Source organism: Saccopteryx leptura, chromosome 3, assembly GCF_036850995.1.
Source record: "Saccopteryx leptura isolate mSacLep1 chromosome 3, mSacLep1_pri_phased_curated, whole genome shotgun sequence".
Lineage (NCBI taxonomy): Eukaryota > Metazoa > Chordata > Mammalia > Chiroptera > Emballonuridae > Saccopteryx > Saccopteryx leptura.
In genome coordinates this window covers 14404077-14426236 of record NC_089505.1, presented here as the reverse complement: position 1 = coordinate 14426236, position 22160 = coordinate 14404077, and the positions used below count along the sequence as shown (strand labels likewise).

Below are 22160 nucleotides of genomic sequence, written 5' to 3'. Positions count from 1 at the left end.
TTTACAGTTCCTGTTTCCTAACAGTAGGGTCTGGAGGGCAGGGCGTGACCCCCAGGGCCACTGTCTGCAGAATTTCCTAACTGCCCAAACTCGTTTTTCTTTCTGTAAACTAGACTCTTCTGCTAGAATGACTCTCCAGTGTGGATGCTTTAAAAAGAGCTTTTTTTTACAATATACCAGGAAGTTGTATCTACATGTATATGGCAATAGGAGTTAGACACGATTATGCTAAAGGCGTATGGCAGTGGAAACACACAAATAGGTGACAGTTACAGGCTCAACCCAAACATCTACCTTGCAACGCATCTGCTCGGCATGGAGCTCATCGTGGTGATCCGGCAGAGGTTGCAAAAGCTTCTTTTTGAAAGTGCGCAGTTTCTCCAGAGAGTCAGCTATTCCATGCTCACACTTTTCCCAGTCCTAAAATGGGAGGAGGAAGAAATTCCATGTAACATTTTTTTTTTTTTGGTAGGAAATTGGAAAATAAAATACTCTTCTTAATTCCTATAATTCAATTATCACTTGATATATTTTTTTCAACACACACATGTATTTCTTTTGTGATAATACAAAAGAGAAGTAAAAGGAAAAACATAAAGGAACCATAGCGGATGCTTGATTCTTTATAGCACCTTATCTACAAATTAACTCTTGTCTGGTGTCTCAGTGCAAATTCAATTCAACTAAACAAATCTCCTTAATTTTGTCTAATATCCCCAATTCCTGGCCTCCCCTTCCAAATCAACCCTCCCCAGTGACCACTGCTCATTATTTAAATTACTGAGCTCCAAAGAAAGACAACTAGAATTGCTTTCAGTAATCAGTGTGCTGCCAAATACTGTTGCCTTTTTTTTCACACTATTCTCCATCATTACTAGATTTTCTTCATCAGGGTTCTTTCGATCTTTTCTTCTGTGCCTTATTTTTTTAATTTTTTTGTATTTTTCTGAAGTGAGAAGCAGGGAGGCAGAGACAGACTCCCACATGCTCCCGACCGGGATCAACCTGGCATGTCCACCAGGGGGCGATGCTCTGCCCATCTGGGGCATTGCTCCTTTGCAACTGGAGTCATTCTAGTGCCTGAGGCAGAGGCTATGGAGCCATCCTCCTCGCCTGGGACAACTTTGCTCCAATGGAGCCTTGGCTGCGGGAGGGGAAGAGAAAGAGAGGAAGGAGAAGGCGAAGGGTAGAGAAACAGATGAGTGCCTCTTCTATGTTCCCTGGCTGGGAATTGAACCCAGGACTTCCACACATCGGGCTGATGCTCTACCGCTGAGCCAACCGGCCAGGCCCCCTGGTGCCTTATTTTTAACACAGCATCCTATAGGGGCCATTTACTAAATATCTCCTTTATCAAGTGTTGACTAAAGTTCCTCCATACTCAAAGTGTTGTTTGGTTTCTAATTAAACTGAGAATTTGGCTAAAGATTCTCATTTCTCTTTTAAATTCCCTTAGGGAATTTCCTAGAGTATATAACCACATTCCCTCTTTCCATTCATCAAAAACAAACAAAAAACAAATACTTTATCTTGGACAGATTTATTCTAGTTCTCTTTATTAAAATACCTCTGTGTTTCCAGGCTGTACTTAGTCCATCGACGCTAAGCAAAGTGGAAGCAGACAGAAAAATCTTCTTACTTAAATTGAATAGCATTCTGTCCGCCTTTTTTTAAATTTTAAAGTCTTATTTATTTTACCTGACACTAACAACAAAACCAAATTAACAAAAAGCAGAAACATCCCTTGAATACTTTAGATCATATAGATCTATTATTACATATAGATCAAATTCTATATTAATTATATAAATTTGCATTTATGAGCATTCTCAATGAAATCATCACACACCCTGAAATCGATCAACCTACAGTCAGCAAAAGTTTATTGATCTAAAAAAGGTCAACTCTTAACTTTTGGTAACAAAATGAAGAAATGATATAAAGTGGGTGATCATGTAAGACAGAATTATAATAATTATATTTCTTCATATTTATTCAGAGTATTAAATTAAAAGAGAAAAATAGATAAGCATTATGTCATAGCTGTGGGGGAAAGATATAGCAAAAGGCTGTCTAAACATCTTTCATAAACTCCTTAGGCTAATAAGACCTAGTGTATGATTCAAAGTAAAATAAACTTTAACGAAAGAGCAGGGATTTCCCTTACCAAGGATGGCTTAGATTCTGAAGCTATAACCAAGTCTCTTTTCTACATGAATTATAAGGAAATAATGAAATGTCATGGTCTGCAAGCATCAATCAACGCGGATGTTTTACACGCCAACAACAGACTGTCAAGAAAAGCAAACGCGGTGACTCAACCATCTCGCTTTATTGGTTCTTAGGACTGTGTCCAATAATCACATCACAAATAAAGAAAAACATATGATTAACATATTCTCTACAGAATGAGTTACAATGTTTGTAATCCTTCCTGAAAGCAAAAAGGAAGAAAAAAGAATCAAGCATATTGTGTTACTGATGAATCGTCTGTGTGCAAATAATAGTTCTTTAACAGATATTCAGTGGCTTTTTTGATTGTTTCCTCCACACAAGGTAATATATTATTAAATAAAATTTAATAAAATAAGCCCAAAGGGTGTGCACATGTTAAGCATTTTTTAAAAAAAAGTATTCCATTTACTTTATTCACTTGCATTCATAAAAGTGAGAGGCCAAATTTAATAGACAATTGTATTAAAGTGTTGGTGAGTATCACCATATGTAAAACTTTAGTATTTAGCCATGTTCATGTTTTAAAATTGATAGTATTAATGGTGTTAATTACCATCATTTATTGAGGGTTCCATATGTACCACATGATTTACCTTTGATATTTCATTAAATCCTTACAAAGCTATAAGAAGAAGGTGTAATCATACCCACTCCACAGATGAGACATATGAAGTTTAGGTAGGTTGAGTCAACCAGGTTACTTGGTTTAGTACGGTTTTAACTTGGGTTTATCTAAGTGTAGAGACCATGTTCTTTTCCAACTGCTAATTTAATTATGTTTTATATATGGATTTGGAAACTGAGGGAGAAAAGCAAATTGTGGGAAGTCTGGATAAATTTACTTTCCCCTACATTTGCTGCATGACCAGTATGTAACCTGTGTCTGCCCCTATGGCTTAATATACCACCTGGAGATTTTATCTCATAGTAACATTGTTAGATCAGCTCAGATCAAATCAGGAGTATCTCCTTGGACAGGTTTTTCCCTGCTGTAAAAGAAGAGATACCAATCTTGAAAACCATTTTAGAGTCTTAGATCAGGGGGAGTGGAATTTACTCTTGGCATTCCTGGTCTGGATGTATACAGTCATCACATGGCTCCTGGCTTAGCCCTGGCCATTAATCAGAATTCATCGCTTGGACGGTCTTGCTAGACTTAAAACTACTTTGTTGGGGGGATTTTCCTGAAAGACAAACTGCTGAAAATTGGGAGATTTTTCCAGTTTATGCAAGACAGGACAAAGTCTTAAGTAAGGCCCAGGGGATCAAAATACAGCAGGGTATGACAATGACCTTTGCATTATTTGATTTGCAGGACACCAATAGGAGGAAACAGCACAACTCTTTGAACTTCTTCAGCTAGGTTACATCGATAGGAGGAAGTGAACATACCTTTAACAAGAAGGCCAGTTTTTTCTTCTGCTCGTCCAGACGCAGGCTGGCGGATTTCCACTTCTCTTGGACTTCCGCGAGCTCAGCCTGCAAGGCGGCCTCCGCCCCGCTGTCGGCAGAGAGCAGGAGCTGCTTGCCGGCCTCCACGGTCAGGATGTAGCTGCCTTGCTGTCGCAGGAACACTTTTTCTTTGAACTGAAAGGAACCCCGTAGCTTTTTACTTTCTCAGTCTTTTCTTCACCATTTCCCTATTGTAAGTATATATTTTTAAGTGACTCTGAATTTTTGCATATACAGCATGCCCTCTTTTATCCTACAAGCATTTACTGAGCTAGTACTTTGTGCATGAATGAAACAATGTGGGGTAAAGATGTGAGGATTCAACAGGGAGAGGCTCAGTCTCTGTCCCCAGGTTAAATACAATCACAGCGCAATATGAACACTGCTCTATGAGACTGATGCACAGGGAACACACACTGTTACATAATTATTTTGTGTGTATATATGGTTTTTAAATTATTTTTGTGTGTGTGACAGAGACAGAAAAAGAGACAAGAGAGAGGGACAGATAGGGACAGACAGACAGGAAGGAAGAGAGATGAGAGGCATCAATTCTTCATTGCAGCACCTTAGTTGTTCATTGACTGCTTTCTCATATGTGCCTTGACCAGGGGGCTACAACAGAGCAGTGACCCTTACTCAAGCCAGTGACCTTGGGCTCAAGTCAGCGACATTGGGCTTCAAGCCAGCGACCTTCGGGCTCAAGCCAGTGACTATAGGGTCATGTGTATGATCCCATGCTCAAGTTAGTGAGCCCGTGCTCAAGCCAGCAACCTTGGAGTTTTGAACCTGGGTCCTCTGTGTCCCAGTCCAACGCTCTATCCACTGCACCACTGCCTGGTCAGGCTAAAAATTTTTATTAGGATCATATTTCTTCTGAAGAATATATTTGTGATTCATATTTGTTACAAATTAATTCAAATAAAGCCCAGTGTTTGTATATCTAATACACTTGGGGGACATTAGGAGGCTCACTGAAAGTGGCAACGGCTTCATGTGTCTTGAAAGACACGTAACCACACCAGGTTAAGGACCCAGCATCTGGTGCGGGCCAGGAGTCAGGGCGAGAACACCTTCCATGCAGAGACGTGGAGATGGGCTGGTTCACTGTATAAGGTCAATATATAAGAGTCCAGGATACTGGAGGAACATAGTTTCCAGCAGCCGGAACAGAGGGTGCGTGGAAGAAAGCGTTAGAAGATGAGGCAAGACCACACCTTGCATAGGAATTTGGTTTTTTAAATAAAACTGAGCTTCACAGCAAAGTATTAAACAGGAGTGATGTGTTTGCTGAGAGCACTCAGCAGTGGGGTAGAACATGTGATTGGAGAGGGGCGTAGACGGGGTCCCCTAAGATAGGCTAGACAGCTGTTGTCTATTGAGACAGAAATGGTGGCAGTGGCAGTAGGGATGAAAACTTGAGGAATACCAGACATGGGGAGGGAGAAAAAGAAGGGTGTAGCTATAGAACGACTCCAGGGTTCCAGACAGACAGACCAGATAGCTGGTGACAACATTTCCTCGGATTGGGAACACGGGAAATGGACTGATGGAAAATGCTCGGTCTAGAGAAGCCAGGCTTTCCTGGAACCCACAGAGTATATCGTGCCTGTGATGTACACAGACGTAAATCTATTATAAAAGGCAGGAAGAGAGGAGCTGGGAGCTCAGGAGGTGAATGTGACCAGAAGATACCAATTTGGTCATTCTCTGCTGGTTGGGTGTCGTTGAAACCACATATGTACGTGAGGTCTTCCAGAGAACGGAGGAAGAAGGAAAAGGGAAGCAGAGAACAGTGACATTCAAAGGAAAAGAAACCCACGGCATATACTGGGATGAACTGGCAAGCATTCAAGAGGCTGGAATCCTAAATTCCCAGACTGGTGAACATAAGCGGCTAGACCAGGAATGGGCAGACAGGGCTGAGCCTTTGTCTTCTGTGATACGTCGGCGACAGGTTTAAATGGCTCGTGAGTGCAATATGTTTAATCAATGCGAGGTTTTCCTTCCCTTTCCTGTCCAAACCTGCTGGGATTCAACAAGGTGCTGGGTGAAGTGGAGGGAGCGTTTGTAAGAGGCTGGAACCCACCCTAATCTCATCATTAACTACGGGCTTGGAGATGCAGTCATTCTCTGTGTGTCTGTTGACACTTGAGAACGACGTTTGTCCTCATTCCAAATGTCACTCCAGAATCCTTCTGAGACACCACGGCTGGGGGTCAAGTGTGCACCAGAAATGCAGAAGAGGTTCAAGAACCGCGTGCCCTGCACCCTACCTTCACTTCATCGAAGAGGGTCCTCGCTTGTTGCAGCGGGATTGGCACACTGCCGAGACCGCTCACGGGGAGGTAGGACACTTCTGCCAGCCACTTCCGAAGCTTCTCGGCCATCTCCCTGTAGCGCTGCCACTGGCGGATCTGGCTGTCGATGATGCCTCTCCGCTGCTGGGCCCTGCGGATCACCCCCTGCCACTGGTTGCTCAGCAGCGTCAACTTCATGTTGAATTCATCCCTGGAGAACAGACGGTCACATAGCGGAGAACACCGTTACCCTGGATGCAGTGGTATCGTCAACCCGTGTGTGTACACATACATGCTCGAGGACTGTCAGCCCCGAGAAGTGACCTAGGGGCAGAGGTGCTTAAACAGTAGGCCATGGTCTCTTATCAGGTCTATGGCAAGGGCATTTAAAAATAAAGAACGATTCAAGTATCGCTGTTTGAAAGTGGTGTGTGTGCTCGTGTTCTGGCACGAATTCAAGTCATATCTATAAGGTCAAGGTCTCTCCCTGAGTGCACGAAGGGGGGGGGAGCACAGAACAGCAGCAGGTGCAATGGGAATGGCCCCCCACTCTGAGCATAACAACAGCAATGTATGCAGCAGGTGACAGTATCTTATGTGTGCTCCAGAAGGAGAAAATGGGGACACAAAGCTTATTTAGAACCTCTGTTCTCAACTAGAATCACAAGCCACCTCGAATGAACAAAACTAGCTTACTTTAGCTAAGGTCCTAAGTCATTTAAATAAAACTATTAGACTTTTTTTTTAAAAAGACTGTACTCCATAAACTCTCAGTATTCTCTCACAAGAAATAGCCCTAATCTTTAGCAAATTATTCCAAATATTAATCTGAATTGTCCCTTTGACATTTTAAATCCACTTCGCTTTGTTCTTGGAAAAACAAAACTAGCCCTCACTGTCTGAATGAAGGCTGTCCATACACCTGGAGGTTCTAAATTTACTTAAGTTTTTTTCAATTTCCAGGTAAATAATATCAGATGTTTTAGTTTGTTTTTCTTACTTCTGTATTTTTTACCTTTAAAAAATATTGGTAGTTATTTAGTAAGTTTATCATTCAACTTGTAGCTCTAGAACTGGTTTGTCTAGTATTAAATTCTACAGAATATGGTTCTTAATGGATTATAGTATTACTCACAAATTTTGGTACTAATGTGTACAGTACTCATTCTTTCTGTATTCCCAGAAATGCTATTTCTCCTCTTGAGGGTGGCTCTGAATTGGACTTACTCCTCTAGACTCATATTCTTGATACCTCCAATTATTTAGGGCCACTGTAAACTTTGATTTTGTAACCCAAAGTGTTATCCGTGCTTCTGTTTTTGAAAGGAAAATTCTGATATTTATAATCTAGTTGCAGTAGAACTAAATGTGATGACTTAGGTTTGTGAGACTTCCCTAACTGTTACAAGCATCTCTCATCTCTGAAAACGAGTGACTCTAGGACTTGAGAATATTCTGCCACATGAACAGTAAGTACCCTGTCTATTGCTCTCCCCACCAGGTAACCATCCACGGTCTTTTTGGAGCTCATCCTCGCTTTGGAAAGCAGAGCTGTCCTGGGCTACCTGTGAGCATGGGGGACTACGTAAAACATGAAGCTCTTCCCACTGTTGAACCTGAACTCTAAAATATAAAAATTATAAACGAGTTTTTACAACACGAGCCATTTGTAATCTGACGTCTTCCTACTTTCAACACACTGTAATCTGGTTTTATTTTTCACTTGCAACTTTGAAAATTATTCTCAAGTCCAACCTTCATGTTTTCATCCCTTGGTGTTTTTCCCTAACAGTTAACATTTAAAGTTTTATAGATGTTGGCTTGTGCCTGGATTTTCAATTTTATTTTATTTCATTACTCAAACTTTTGTAATATTGTTAGAGAGTTGGCTAGGAGAGAATAAAGCAAAAGATAAGTTAATTGCATTTAAATCTGTCTTACTTTGGAGGACTTAAATTCTCTGTAAAGTTCATATTTGGCTTACTTAGACTAGAATATAGTAGCACATTTTGTTGTTTCAAGCTTAACCATAAAACCTTTTGATGTTCTTCCAAAGAAATATCCACGTAAAACTAAAATTGCTCCCAAAACATTTTAAAAACCCTTCTTAATAAAAATAATGACTTATTTTTTTAATAGACTGTTTATATAATCACAACCACTGGTCGTAAATATGGGAAAGATACACAGAGATAATAAAATAAATGAGGTTCACACTGCAAGTACCGCCACGGAATATACATATGTAGATGGGATAGCATAAATATTGCTCCCAGGAAATGTAAGTGTAGTACGAAATCATCAATTCATATACCACCAGTCTAAAGAGGAACTAGACAGTGCTTGTAGATATTTCTAATAAGGAGAGAATCTGCTGAGTAAATGAAGAGGAGGCAGGATTTCAGGCTGAGTGTAAGCTGACTTAAGGTAGCACACCATTTTCAAACAAGGTGGAATTATCAAGGTACGAGAGAGCTGGCTGGTGCTGACTGGAAACCAGGTGCACGAGTTCTAGGATTGATTCTGTGCTACATAGTTCCGTGACCTTGGCCAAATCATTTCACATTTCTGGGCCTCCAGTTCTCATCTATGAGTAAGAGGGAGAGTCTAGTGATCTCTATGCTCCTTTTAGGGATAAAATTTCTGTAACCATATGAGAATATTAGAAGCGTCTGTTAACAAAACCATCGATGCATCATTGATACAATTCATTCTGATCTTTTTATTAATCCCAGTCTCCTACAGAAGACGAGCAAAGGTTGGCTAGGTGATTTCCAATTACTCCATGTCCTTCATATAATATAACAGCAGTTCTTTAAAAAGATTCAATACTCAGTCGTTTCAAAGATTCAGAGAAGCCTTCCCACCAATTACCGAGGCTCCGTTGCAGCACAATTGCCTTAGGAAGATTGGATATATGCCTTCTAATCTGCTCATTAAAAAGAAAATGACTAATTTACTGGACCCTTTCTTCATAATAATATATCAAAGATCCTACCTGTCATCTACTTGACCTTGTTCCAGCAGACGCTGCCCATCGGTAATGATCGAATGCAAAATCTGTTGACGACTGAACATCTCTGCCTGAAACAACTTTCATATATAAAAAAAGAGATACTTTAGAGTTCTTCATTTTAATGACCAGTTCTCTAATACCTTTCCAAAAATTACGGTTTAAGCAAGGCTATGAAAAACAACTCCAGCCGAATCAGGATACGTGCGCTATCCTGCAGCATAAAAATAATGTATCTTTTTTAACCATCAATTACGATGCACTTAAAGTTTAATTTCTGTTTGCTAAGACTGAATCATGTTCCTCTCCTTTCTTTTGAAATCACCTATAAAGTTAGTTAAAACATAAATTGTCAGAGACTAGCTTAAGACCTTATAAATGGTTGAAGAACAGGGGGAAAAAAAGAACCCACAAACTTATTGTTGAGCTCGCCATTTTTCAATTTAATTTGGTTAATAAAATTATTTCATCACTGAAAGGTTCAACAGAAAGTATTTCAAACTTTTTCCATTGTTGTGTTTTACAGCTTTATTGAGATATAATTCACATACCCTACAATTCACCTAAAGTGCACAATGTAATGACTTTTATTATATTTGCAGAGTTGGGCGATAATACCACAATAAATCTTAGACCACTTTCATTACCCACATTCAATAACAATCACTCCCCATATCCTGTCAATCCCAAGTAACCACTGATCTATCTTCTGTCTCTATGGATTTGCCTATTCTGGGTATTTCATATAAGTGGAATTTACCATGTACTACTTTTGTGATTGGCTTCTCTTCACTTAGCATGTTTTCGGGGCTGATTCATGTTGCATATACATCAGTATTGCATTTCTTTTTTATTGCTGAATAGTATTCCATTGTATGAATATATCACATTTTATTTATTCTTCAGCTGGTGAATATTTATGTTGCTTCCACTTTTTGGCTGTTATGATTAATACCGCTATAAACAATATTTTTGTACAAGATTTAGTCCACACAGTTATATGTGTGAACATGTTTTCATTTATTTTGGGTGAATTCCTCCTAGGAGTGGAAATACTGGGTCAAAAGGTGACTCTACGCTTACTATTTCGAGAAACTGCCAAACTGTTTTCCAAGGAAGTTTCACTGTTTTCAATTCTGATTAGCAATGTATGAGGATTCCAATGTCTCTATTCCCTCACCTACACTGATCTTTTTCATTGTAATGATCCTAGTTGGTATCAAATGGAATCTCAGTCTACATTTCATTCATTGACTTTTATTTTCTCATCAGTCAACTCAGTAAAAGTGAACTTAAAACACCTCATACGTGTTTAAATTCTATTATTTTGAGGGGGGCAGAGACAGAAAGAGACAGAAAGAGGGACAGATAGGGACAGACAGACAGGAAGCAGGAAGGGAGAGAAAGGAGAAGCATTAATTCTTTGTTGCGGCACCTTAGTTGTTCACTGATTGCTTTCTCATATGTGCCTTGACCGGGGGGGGGGGGCTACAGCAGACAGAGTGACCCCTTGCTCATGCCAGCGACCTTGGGTTCAAACTGGTGAGCTTTGCTCAAACCAGATGAGCCTGCGCTCAAGCTGATGACCTCAGGGTTTTGAACCTGGGTCCTCCGTATCCCAGTCTGATGCTCTATCCACTGTGCCACCACCTGGTCAGGATCTATTTCTTGAATGTAAACGAAATGCTTTAAAATTAGTTTTATTCTTGGTTCTAAGTTCTGCAATAAGCCTTTTCTCTGATTCTAGGTAAGCTCTATCTCTCCATCTGCATGTATTTTATAAACATGTGAAGCAACTTAGTCACATCAATAAATAGTGAAATAGAGACTAACGGCAGATTAATTTGTTTTGTATCTAGTTCTGTGTTCCTTTCAATTTTGATCAAAGCATAATCTCTTTAGCAATCAGACTTGGCAATATTAATGTTGTCTGTAACTCAATTTGAAAATTGAGTCCAATGTTTTGAACGTTTTCTACACATTCTCTCTGCTTCTCCCCCCACCCCCACCCTGTGAGTAGACTTTGACCAGAACTGTGGCTCTATCCACTGCAAGGTATTGAAGCCTGCCACATGCTTATAATCGACTATGGGGCAAAGAACTGGACTACGTTTTTATCATTAAGCTATCAGAACCCCAGCCTTAAGAAAGAAGGCAAAAACAAAGCGTGTATCTGAGCAGACTCAGCACACGGTACAGAACCTGGGTTCCTCCGCATGGCATGTTGCAGTGTCTTCCAAAGGCCTATTTCATTACCCCCAAATCTACGAGCATAACTTACCTCATGCGCTCTCTGCTGCTCCAAAAGGTGCTGATAATTCCCTGAAATCTCCACGGCTAACTTTTGCTCCGTTTGAACAAGAAATTCCATCCATGTTTCACATTTTTCCAAGAAAGTCTGATGTTGTAGCAAAAATGACTGCAACTTACTGACCAAATTAACAAAAAAAAAAATGAATTGTGGTTATGCAGATGTTTATTTTTACATCTTTGGCATATAAAACAAGATTAAATATTTTCTGCCTCTATTTCTAATTTGACCATCACAAGACTTTCATATTGGGTAGTAATATTTAGAAAAAAAAAATTTGAAAAAATAATTTAAAATGTTAAGTTTTAAAAATGATGTGTCTTTAATCTATTGTTATGTTAAAGAGTTTCTTTTTTTTTTTTCATTTTTTCTGAAGCTGGGAACAGGGAGAGACAGTCAGACAGACTCCCGCATGTGCCGGACCGGGATCCACCCGGCACGCCCACCAGGGGGCGACGTTCTGCCCACCAGGGGGCGATGCTCTGCCCATCCTGGGCGTGCCATATTGCGACCAGAGCCACTCTAGCGCCTGAGGAAGAGGCCACAGAGCCATCCCCAGCGCCCGGGCCATCTTTGCTCCAATGGAGCCTTGGCTGCGGGAGGGGAAGAGAGAGACAGAGAGGAAAGCGTGGCGGAGGGGTGGAGAAGCAAATGGGCGCTTCTCCTGTGTGCCCTGGCCGGGATTCGAACCCGGGTCCTCCGCACGCTAGGCTGACGCTCTACCGCTAAGCCAACCGGCCAGGGCGAGTTTCTTCTTTTTGATTAAAAGAATATTTAGTACCTTAAACATGGGAAAGGACAATTTGAGTTTCTTACAGTTAGTTAAAATTTTGTATCATTGGAAAGATCTCCCGTGCATTAATGATCCACCAATCACGAACTTACTTCTACTGATACATCGCAACAGTCAGAACATCCCTCGGGGACTCTACCTGAACCTCTCAGTCGTCTGAGAGGAGATCAGCGACCAGTGCCGGTTCAGGCTCTGCATCCTTTTGATTTCTTTATCGTTCAGGGGGAGCCGGTAGCCAAGCTCATTCAGACGGTCTAAGTCAGGGGCCATGCTGCTGAATTTTAGCATCTGTCCCTAAGAACAAGAGTTAAGAGCAGGTTTAGCACTGCGCTCAGAAAAGGCAGAGCGCTGTCAAAGTGCGCAGTGAACTGCAGATTTCAGGAAGAGGCTGGTCTTTGGTCTCCTGTGCGTGGCTAGGACACTCGCTTACAACCGTTGGAGCTGAAATAAAGAACAGGCGTATCTCCCACTCAGCTTTCCGGCCTGCTGCGGTTCCCGTGGCTACAGCTGGCCACTCACTTTCCCTTAGGAAACAGTGGGCAGCTCATGTGTTTTAGGCACTAATAAGTGATTCTTGATAAAACTGACAAAGGACGAAAATCACACTGATGGCTAAAAAGGCTTACTTCTTACCCTTTATATTTCATTTATCCATGCTAAAAGGCCCTTTTGTTGTTTAATAATAATAATAGTTATAATAAGTTAACATTTATTGAACACTTGTTTGAATAAGCACTGTGATAAGAACTTTACAGGTAATACAATTTAATTGATTTTATCTTCAAGACAATCCCATAAGGGACTACATTACCATTCCCACTTTACAATGAGGAGAAAAGAGGCCCAGAAGCTTTAAGTAAATCACTCAAGGACACCTGCAAGTGAGTGAGGGGTAGAGCTAGGTCAACAAGCGTTGCTGGGTACTTGCTAGATGAAACATAATCCCACTCCATACATTATCTGAAGAACTTCAGTTTTAGGTCAATGATGCCAGCCCCAAAGTTGGTGAAACTCAATTGAGAAAACCGTCTATGATTTCAGACCTCTTCCCTCCCTTCAAACCCAGGACCAAGCTGCCTCTTCTGGCTTTCCTGTGGGCATTCTCACACACCCTCCCAGGAAACCAGCTGCGGGAGGGAGAAAATGCCAGGACACCTCTGGCTGTGTGTGTTTTCCCTTTGTGTGTTCTGCAAAAGACTCATTACCCTGAAGAAAGAATAGGCCTTTCCAATGGTTGAAGCCAAGAGCGTAGCTCTTAGATGGCAGAATTTACATGTGTAGACATTAGCAACAAACAAAACCGACATGACGTGGTCCTTCTTATGGGACTCTCTCAGTAGCAGAGGCAACAGTAGCAGTCTCCTAGCACATGAACATAATTAAATGGCACGATAAACACTGCAGGAAAAGGATGCTGTAATATGAAAGCCTATCACTGGGGAGTCGGACCATGGACAGAAGTAGAGGTTTTCCTAAGAGAAGGACATTGAACAAAATTACCAGAAGATTATTCCTTTTAGACAGGACGGAGTTGGTGGGGACCAGAAAAGAATTCTAGAATGGGGCGACATCATGCCCAGAGACACAGAAACGACGTGGCTCCAAGTGCAGGATGAGAGGGACAGTGGAGAAGGTTAGACCCTTAGGAAGGTGACAGCCAGCTTATGCGGGGCCTGATCATCCACACTGATCTTTATCCTGAGAGCAATGAAACTCACAGAGGTTTTTAAGCAGAAAAATAATATGATAAAATTTGCATATCTATTGCAATGTTTTATTTACATTACTGACTACTTCAACTATTTCCCAATTAAGTAAAAGCATTTAAAAGACAAAAGACCGTTCTGGTATGGTGTCAGGTGTGTATTAGACTTACAGGGTTGATCACTGAGTATTTTATATAAATGTCTAATCACTATGTTGTATACCTGTATACATAGTATATGTCGACTGTGATTAAAAAATAATATGAAAAATCACTCTGACAACTTGGAGTCCGAGGGAGAGGGGTGGATGCAGGAAGATCCATAAAGTCTGTTACCATGGTCTGAGAGAGAGCGTGGGTGGCTTGAAGGAGGAGTGGGTGATGACAGAGATGGAGGTGGGAGGTCCCTGGAAGCAGGTGACCAGCTGGGCATGGATCGGGGGAGAGGTAGGAAGAGGAAGAGTGAGGCAGTGTCCAAGGTCTGCTCCTGGCCACGCTCCCACTCCGGGCTCTGAAATCACTGTGTGCTCATTGATCTCTTACGAGGGCAGGGAAAGAGAGTTGGGAAGCATTTCCTTGGAAGCTTGAAGTAAAAGGGGGCCTATGTCAGAAGTCTTGAGTTTTCTGTAGGATTTTGAGGACAGAAAATAGAAGATCTGGGACTAGAATTGCAACAGACTTACCTTAAGTTCTTCCATCCTCTCCTGGATGGTCGAGAGGTCGGACGAATGGGTGGGGTCCTGCCCTTGGAGCATCTCCTCAGCTTCTACTATCCACGCCTCCAAAGCGTCTAAACTCTTGGTAAAGGTTTCATAGTCAAGAACTCCAGCCTTTTTTTATTACAAAAGAAAACTGGTATTTAGAAATCTAGTGAAAAGACAAGCGGGCATTCAAATTATTCCTCAAGTTGCAATACAATGATTTGAATATTTTTTCTGTCTATTAATATAATTTTTTAAAAATTTAAAATGGATTATTTCTATGTAGGATTAATAATTAATTAACCATTTAAAGTCACTTTAAAATTTTATTACTGGATAGAAATATATTCTGATTCTTGCAAAAACTTTTTATGAATTTTAATATTAAAGCCACGTAGTGTTTATTAATTCAACATATTTTACTCTGTCCCATGGAAGACTCCCATCTTCCCTTGTTCCCACTGACACTTCCAAGTTTCCAAAGAGTAGTTTAATTCTTTGGTCTTGAAAAAGGCACTAACCCGATGATGAGAATTCTTCTTATGCTGTCTCTATTCTCAGACGTTAGAGAACATCCAACTTTACAACACATATTGAATACAGGGTCCGTACCTGTAACATAGTCTGCTGTTTGCAAAGAGCCTGTTCTAGGGCACTTAAGTGTTGGCTCAGAGAGAGTTGGTCTGACTGAAGGGTGGATGCTGCTGAAGCATCCACCTGCTGCTTGAGCTGCTCTCCCAGCTCATGGAGAACAAACAGGGAATCCTTCACTGTCCCCAGTCCTTTGAGGAGGTCCTATAGAAGACAAAAATACGCTCGTCGTGAAACAACATGTGAAGTTCACCCCTTATTACCAACAATCAGCAAAGGGCCACACATCTAGAAACATTCAATTCTTATTCATCCAATCATTACCCTAAATAATCTTTACCTGCAGAAAAAATAATCCAGATTGAATCTAATTTTTAAAAACGCATGTGTATTAACATTTTAAAGACTATATTTACTATTCTGATAATAAAAGCCACATGGGTTTACTGTGGGACATCAGGGAATGCTGAAAAGCATCTATAAACAAGAAAAAAATTGGTTGGGGGAATGGCTGAAAAAGTTAAGAAATACAAATCGGTTGTTACAGAATAGTCACGGGGATGTAAAGTACAGCATCGAGAATACAGTCAATAATGTTTGAATAACTATGTATGGTGTCAGGTGGGCATGAGACTTATCAGGATAAACACTAAGTAAGTTATATAATGTCTAACCACTGGGATGCGCACCTGAAACTAATATAGTATTGTATGTCAACTGCAATTGAAAAATATAAAAAGTGATTAAAAAATTTATAAAATTACATGAATATAAATATACTGCAAATGAAATTATAAATAAAAAACAAAATAACAAAAAAGAAGAACACAGCACTACATTTTACCTCTTTCTACTTAATATTACAGGGATGAGTCTGTCAGCAGTATCTTCTATATGCTGAGTGTTCGCATTACAGTGATTGCACGTCAGCCCCCCAGCTCAGTAGGGTGTAGAACCCTAGATAGTTCTGGTGGACAGGGCTAAGGATAAACTATGTCTCCATTATTTTCCATAGTATCTCTTTTCTCTACCTTTTCTGAGACCCTCTTGTATGCTTGAAAGTATAAGCCAGTAGAAATTCTCGGTGTCTGGCTTTCAGCTTCCACTAAGACCAGTGGAAATCCTCGGTATCTGGCTTTCAGCTTCCACTAAGATTTGATAAATGACTGATCCTTCTATCTGTCGCTGTGCCTCAGCAGACGTGGTAGAGAGAACAGACCCGGCTCTGTCTACCCCAGGGCAACCGTGAGAGGAAGAAAAGGACAGGGCAACTTCAAACTTGACAGAGATATCAGACAAACACACAGAAATAATTCAGGAGGACTGAAGATTGAAAATGGAAAATCTTCTTTTATCACTAAGGTAAACGTATTAGAATAGGTCAGTGGTCGGCAAACTCATTAGTCAACAGAGCCAAATATCAACAGTACAACGATTGAAATTTCTTTTGAAAGCCAAATTTTTTAAACTTAAACTAGATAGGTAGGTACATTCCTTATCGAGGTAGCACCCGCACGTGGTATTTTGTGGAAGAGCCACACTCAAGGGGCCAAAGAGCCACATGTGGCTGGCGAGCCGCAGTTTGCCAACCACTGGAATAGGTTAAACTTTTATTTAGATGCTTTTTATAACCTTCCTAAGTTATAAAAAAACTGATAAACTGAACGGGAAAGTTTATAAGAAGATATTTGAAACAAATTCATTAAAATAAAGACAAATAAGGACAAATAATTAGAGCCACGCAATGGCTGAAACAAGAGAACTGTTCCCGAAAACCCTAAGTAGGTTATTGGCAGATACAGTGAAAAGGAGAAATACTAAAAAGCTATTAAAAAGAAATGTACCCATAAATCAGGGGAGAAAGACTTATTTCTACCATTAAATTCTTAGAAGAAATTATGCTGATGCTTCTATAAAATGTAATGAACCAAGTAGATAACAACTTTTATAATACATTGTTAGAAGGTATAATATTATTCTATGGTCATCCTTTATATTGACCATTTCTGTAAAAATAGATAGCCTTAATCATTCACATAGGTTTTCTTCCATTAGAAAGAAATGGGAAAATAACTCATCTTTAAAAATAAAACAGTGAGAGGGGACTTTTAAATCTGATACGTGTGTTCTGCACACCTACCAGGCTCTTTGATGCTTAAAACAATGATTTTTGGGCAATCGTCTCACATGTTGGGTCATATCAAAAGCTTACACACATCAGCACTAGCCCTGCTCAACTTGAGAAGTCTAAGAAAGGTATGTTGGGACAAACACGACAGTTCCTGGACGTACGTTGCTGTCCTGAATCCATGTAGCGACCTCGTCATCAGCGATGTCCTTGTTGGCGGCCGCCTTGAGGAGCTCGTTGGTCCGGTCCTCCTGCTGCTGCACTGTGGAGGCGCACTGTCTGGAGTAGTCCTTGTATCTCTGCCAGAGCTGCAGGAGGGCCTTGCTGGACTGCAGCTGCTCCGCGATCTCTTCCAGCAAGTAATTCCATCTGGAAACCACAGCCGACACTCATGGGCAGATGACCACCTCTCACCAAACGCCGTTACTTACTATTGCATTTTTCACGATTCTGGTTTATGTGAATTTGGAAATCATGCAAGGGTGTCTCCATTTCTCTTTAACATTACAAAAAGTCACATTTCACCCTCATTTCAGGGATAGATCCTAGCAATGAGGTCAATCTTTGGGTATATTGCAGTTTGGATTTCTTTCTAAATGGCCTCACTGCATTCACTTATCATTGGGATAGACTCTATAAAGCTCAAATTCAAAGTGCCGGCAAGTTTCAACTGTGTCATTACTTATAATGTGGTTGGGATATAGGAAATACATAACAGTGTAAAATTAGCATGCTCCATACCTCATAGTGACTTCCTTTAACGTATTGGTAAGAGTTTCTGTCACAGGTGGGTGACACTCTTTTAATAGTTGGTTAGTGACAGAGCCAAATTTCTGTAAGCTCTTTTCCTGTTTCTCTAGATCATCTTGAAGTTTCTGCCCAAAGGAAAAAAAAATAACACAAATTTAAAAAAACCAAGATCTAAATTCTAATAACCAAGTCTAAAAGTAATTTATGGCTAATTTCATGAAATGCATATATAAATTGATAAACCATGACTTTGCTTCAAAGCTTTATAAGCTTTCTTGAGATAATCATTTTGTACTATGGGTGATTTTGTTCTTATGAGTGTGAGAAGTGATTTTCAACCGTGACGCCTTCTGACGGTGGCACCTGGAATTCTCCTGGGAAAGCTCATTTAGGGTGTCCCTGTCCATTACCTAGCAGGAGGCTATGGTGGTGGGGAGCATGTCATCTCTACCCTGGGGTTCTCTCAAAGTTAAAAGCCGTGACTCTGTTTTATTATGAACCAATAGTTTTCCTAGCAGAAATCCTCGATAATTAGACTTTAAGAGGCCATAGCTTTTCTGAGTACCATCTCTAAGTTACATACTGGGTGTTTTTCCTTGCAAAGAATATTTATTAGATGGGTTATAATCCTGGCAGGGTCTTCTACCAGTGAAAAATTTGAAGATGGAGATTTCTTAGTAAAACTAAGCAGCAGTCTCAGTTCTTCATACAACTCCTTAGGTCAAGAAGGCTACAGAAGCCTAGGCCTATTTAACACCGATATCTGACTGCCCTCTAATCAACACATGCAAAGCAAAAATCCTGAATTCTTTCATATCTTATGACAGCATCTGCAGGTGTTAAACATAGGCTAAGTTAAAAAGTGCTTTTAACTTCTTCAAAGTTATAAAATGTGTTTTTAAGCTTATCATTCTCAAAATAAATTCAAATAATTCTTTGTCTCTACAACAACTATTTAAGGTTCAAATAAATTAGAGATACACATTTTTATCCTTCCTCTCTCCTGGCTAACCCTCCAAAAGTATTCCCTTCAGAAAGTCTGCCTATGAGGTCAGCAACAGATACACTTTGATCGCCACGCCAAGGAGACACATGCTGGGCTCTTGCTGGCCTCCCGCCCCTCGAGGGCCTGCCCTGCCCACCCCGTAGTCTGCATTATTTAGCCAGGGAGAGAGAGCAAGCAGCAGGTGAGTGCTCGGTGCCCAGGTGTGCAGGGAAGTGAGGGCAGCAGCTAATATAAGGGCAGTGACCGGAGGTAGGGAGCGTGCTGTGTTCAAGTCCAATAGCCGCGAGGTCAGACCAGATGACGAAGCAGTTAGTGCTAGAAGAGAAGGACTGTGCGTACACATCGGATATAGACCACTGATGCTATGCTCAATGGAAAGAAAACAATGGTTTAAAAATTTACCACTCTTGCTATTTTTCTCTTTGTTTCCTTTTTAATCCCTTAGACTATGTTTGGAGAAGCAGGAGAAAAAGAGAAAAGGGAAGACACAAAAGGCAGGAACAAGGGATCAAGGAGGTGGATTGGGGTATAAAATCATTTTATAAAAATACATTCATCTGGATAAACTCATTTGTTAGAATTTTAAAAATCATTTAATTATATACCATTAATCCAGAATTCGGTATCTGCAGGCAAGTTTGAATGAGTAACAAATACAGCAGGTAAACTTAAAGGGTTTTTTAAATAATTAAAGATAAGCCAATATACAGCAATATTCCAGGAAGATGTCCACATTTGCTATTTTTATTTTTATTTTCTCAAATCAAAATGCATGTCACGGGCAGAGTCGGCCATCCCTTACCTGAAGATTGTCTACCTGAACTTGGACAGCTTCTGAAGAGCCGATCAGCAGGCGGAACCGGGAGAGGGAGTACCTGGTCTCCATGAGGCGGCTGTTGATTGCATCGTAGGCCTCTTTGTGACGGCCCCACTGGTCCTGCACGGACCTCAGCAGCGTCTTCAGCTGCGCCACCTTGGACAGACACAGACACGTCTTAGAACCGCCTACCGCTGAAAATCATGGGATGGATGTTCCATTGATGGAAAAAACATTAACATTCAAGAACTTCATCAGGGTTTCGGGCATTATAAATGAACTCAAACAACCAAACATGTTTGCAAAGTAAGGTGGAGCAATGCTGAAATTAATGCCTCTCCTACTTTTGAACACGCAGTCTAGATTCAAATTCTTGAAAAGATTATATATATATATATATATATATATATATATATATATATATATATATATATATATATGCTGTACATCCATCTAATACAAAAGGATAAAAGGTCAATATATTTATATTACAGTGTAGAAAATAAATGAGTGTTTTAACTGTGTTAACTCATTTAATCTTCATAACAGCCTTATGAGGTAGGTATCATCACCCCCATCTTACAGATGAGGAAACTGAGGCACAGAGAGGCTATGACAATCACCTGGAATCACACTATTAGCACGTGAGAAATCTAGATTTGTATCTAGCAAATCTGGTTCCAGGAATTGGAACCTATCGGCCTGTATGTCTGTTTGTCTGTCTATCTCACATATGTGCATATCATGAGACAAAACATCTAAGAATATTTTTCCCTATACTTATCTGTAACAGAAAAGTTAAGTTTTTAATTTGCCTGTATCATTTAAAAAGATATCTGTTTTGGACTTCCCGGATGTCACTCCTAATTTATTAAATGTAACGTTTGAATATGGAGTAAGTATGGCCATAATTAAGAGAAGCGGTCATATGATAATTTGCACCTGCATGATCTGCTTTTCTTCTTAGCATAAATAAATAATGTCAAACCAACCAAGATACTATCTAATAGGCCAAAGGACTGAGAAAATGCTGTCTCGGAAACGCGGCCACGCCACAGGGGCACGCAGGTGTGGACAGGGGCTGCGGCCTCGCCACGGAGTCAGGAAGAGACGTGCAAACCGAGCCAGGAGAGAAACGGGGCTTGTGACATAGTGCCATTGCTCTTTGTGTTATTTTCATTTTTCCTGAGATGATGCTTCTATGGACAAACCGCTTAACTTATCTACACAGTAAATCGTTTCCAAAGACTTGTGTTGCTTTATAAAAGTGCATAAAGCACAGTAAATTAAAAACCGGGTTAAAAATAAGGCAAGGACGAACTACAAAGCCGCAGCCGGCGACGAGCACACAGACAGTGCGGAGCTGTCCGCTGCGCCCCTGGCCTCAGTCCCTTCCTCTGCTTGCGCCTCAGTTCCTGTCTCTGTCAAGTGTGGGCGATGAGTGTCGGGTGCAGAACAGTTTTGTTTCCACGTGTGTTCTTAGCAGAAGAGTCAACGCTCTATTCAGCATGTACTGATCTAGTGTCTCCACAGGGCTCATGTTTTAGTGAGAGGAACTGAAACAAGAGAAGTAGACTGTGTCATATGTTGATAGGTAATATAAATAAAAACAGAGCAAACAAGAGGGTCAGAGAGCACGCACGAGGTGGGAAGCAGAGGCGAGCAGTGAAAACAAGGCGGTCAGGAAACCGCTCACCGAGATGGAACAGACGGACAAAGACTTTGAAGAGAGATATTTGGGAGAAGGTGCAATGTTCCAGGCGGAGGGCTCAGCCAATGCGAAGTCTCTTAGTTTGGAACATGTCTGTTGAGACCATGTCAGGAGTAAGGAGAGGCCAGGAAGGACAGGTGCAGGACGGCTGCAGGAAGCAAGGGCAGAGGGACCCTGCGAGGCCAGGTCACGTGGCCCTTCCAGTCCTCAGCAGGTTTTGCTGACTTTCTAAAGGAGACAGAAACTAGCGGTGGCGGGAGGGGGTGCGGGGAAAGGGGTGAGCTGAGGACTGGTGTGATCTGACTTCCATTTTTATAGGACCTCTCTGGCATGGAGACCATTCAGGAGATCACTGATATCATCAAGGTGAGTGGTCACGGTGACTTAGACCCAGGTGACAGCCCTGGGGGCAGAGGTTGGATTCTAGAGCTATGCTGAAAATATGTCTGACAGGTATACTGATGGGTTAGATAGAGGGTAGGAGAGAAAGAGAGGAGTCAAGAATGCCTCCATGGTTTTCTGACCAAACAAACAATTGGTAGGGTAGAGTTGTCATTAGCTGAGATGGTGGACAGTGTAGATTTGTAGGGCAACAGGAGGTGGCTTGGACATGGAAATTTGCTAAGTCTACTGACCATGCAAGAGGA

General features: G+C 40.9%; 1 protein-coding gene across 2 annotated transcripts in view; it reads right to left on the bottom strand.

Annotated features, from left to right (window-relative positions):
- Positions 1 to 22160, bottom strand: part of SYNE1 (spectrin repeat containing nuclear envelope protein 1) — a 446717-nt gene that overhangs the window by 65726 nt on the left and 358831 nt on the right. For both annotated transcript variants that reach the window (XM_066372972.1, XM_066372973.1), the window contains 11 exons: positions 19788 to 19958; positions 17971 to 18104; positions 17394 to 17598; positions 15123 to 15305; positions 14493 to 14639; positions 12244 to 12398; positions 11282 to 11429; positions 8986 to 9080; positions 5964 to 6198; positions 3628 to 3822; positions 295 to 420 (listed from right to left, as the gene is read on the bottom strand). In XM_066372972.1, the coding sequence (XP_066229069.1) occupies positions 295 to 420; positions 3628 to 3822; positions 5964 to 6198; positions 8986 to 9080; positions 11282 to 11429; positions 12244 to 12398; positions 14493 to 14639; positions 15123 to 15305; positions 17394 to 17598; positions 17971 to 18104; positions 19788 to 19958 (1794 nt within the window). The remainder of the gene's footprint in view (positions 1 to 294; positions 421 to 3627; positions 3823 to 5963; positions 6199 to 8985; positions 9081 to 11281; positions 11430 to 12243; positions 12399 to 14492; positions 14640 to 15122; positions 15306 to 17393; positions 17599 to 17970; positions 18105 to 19787; positions 19959 to 22160) is intronic.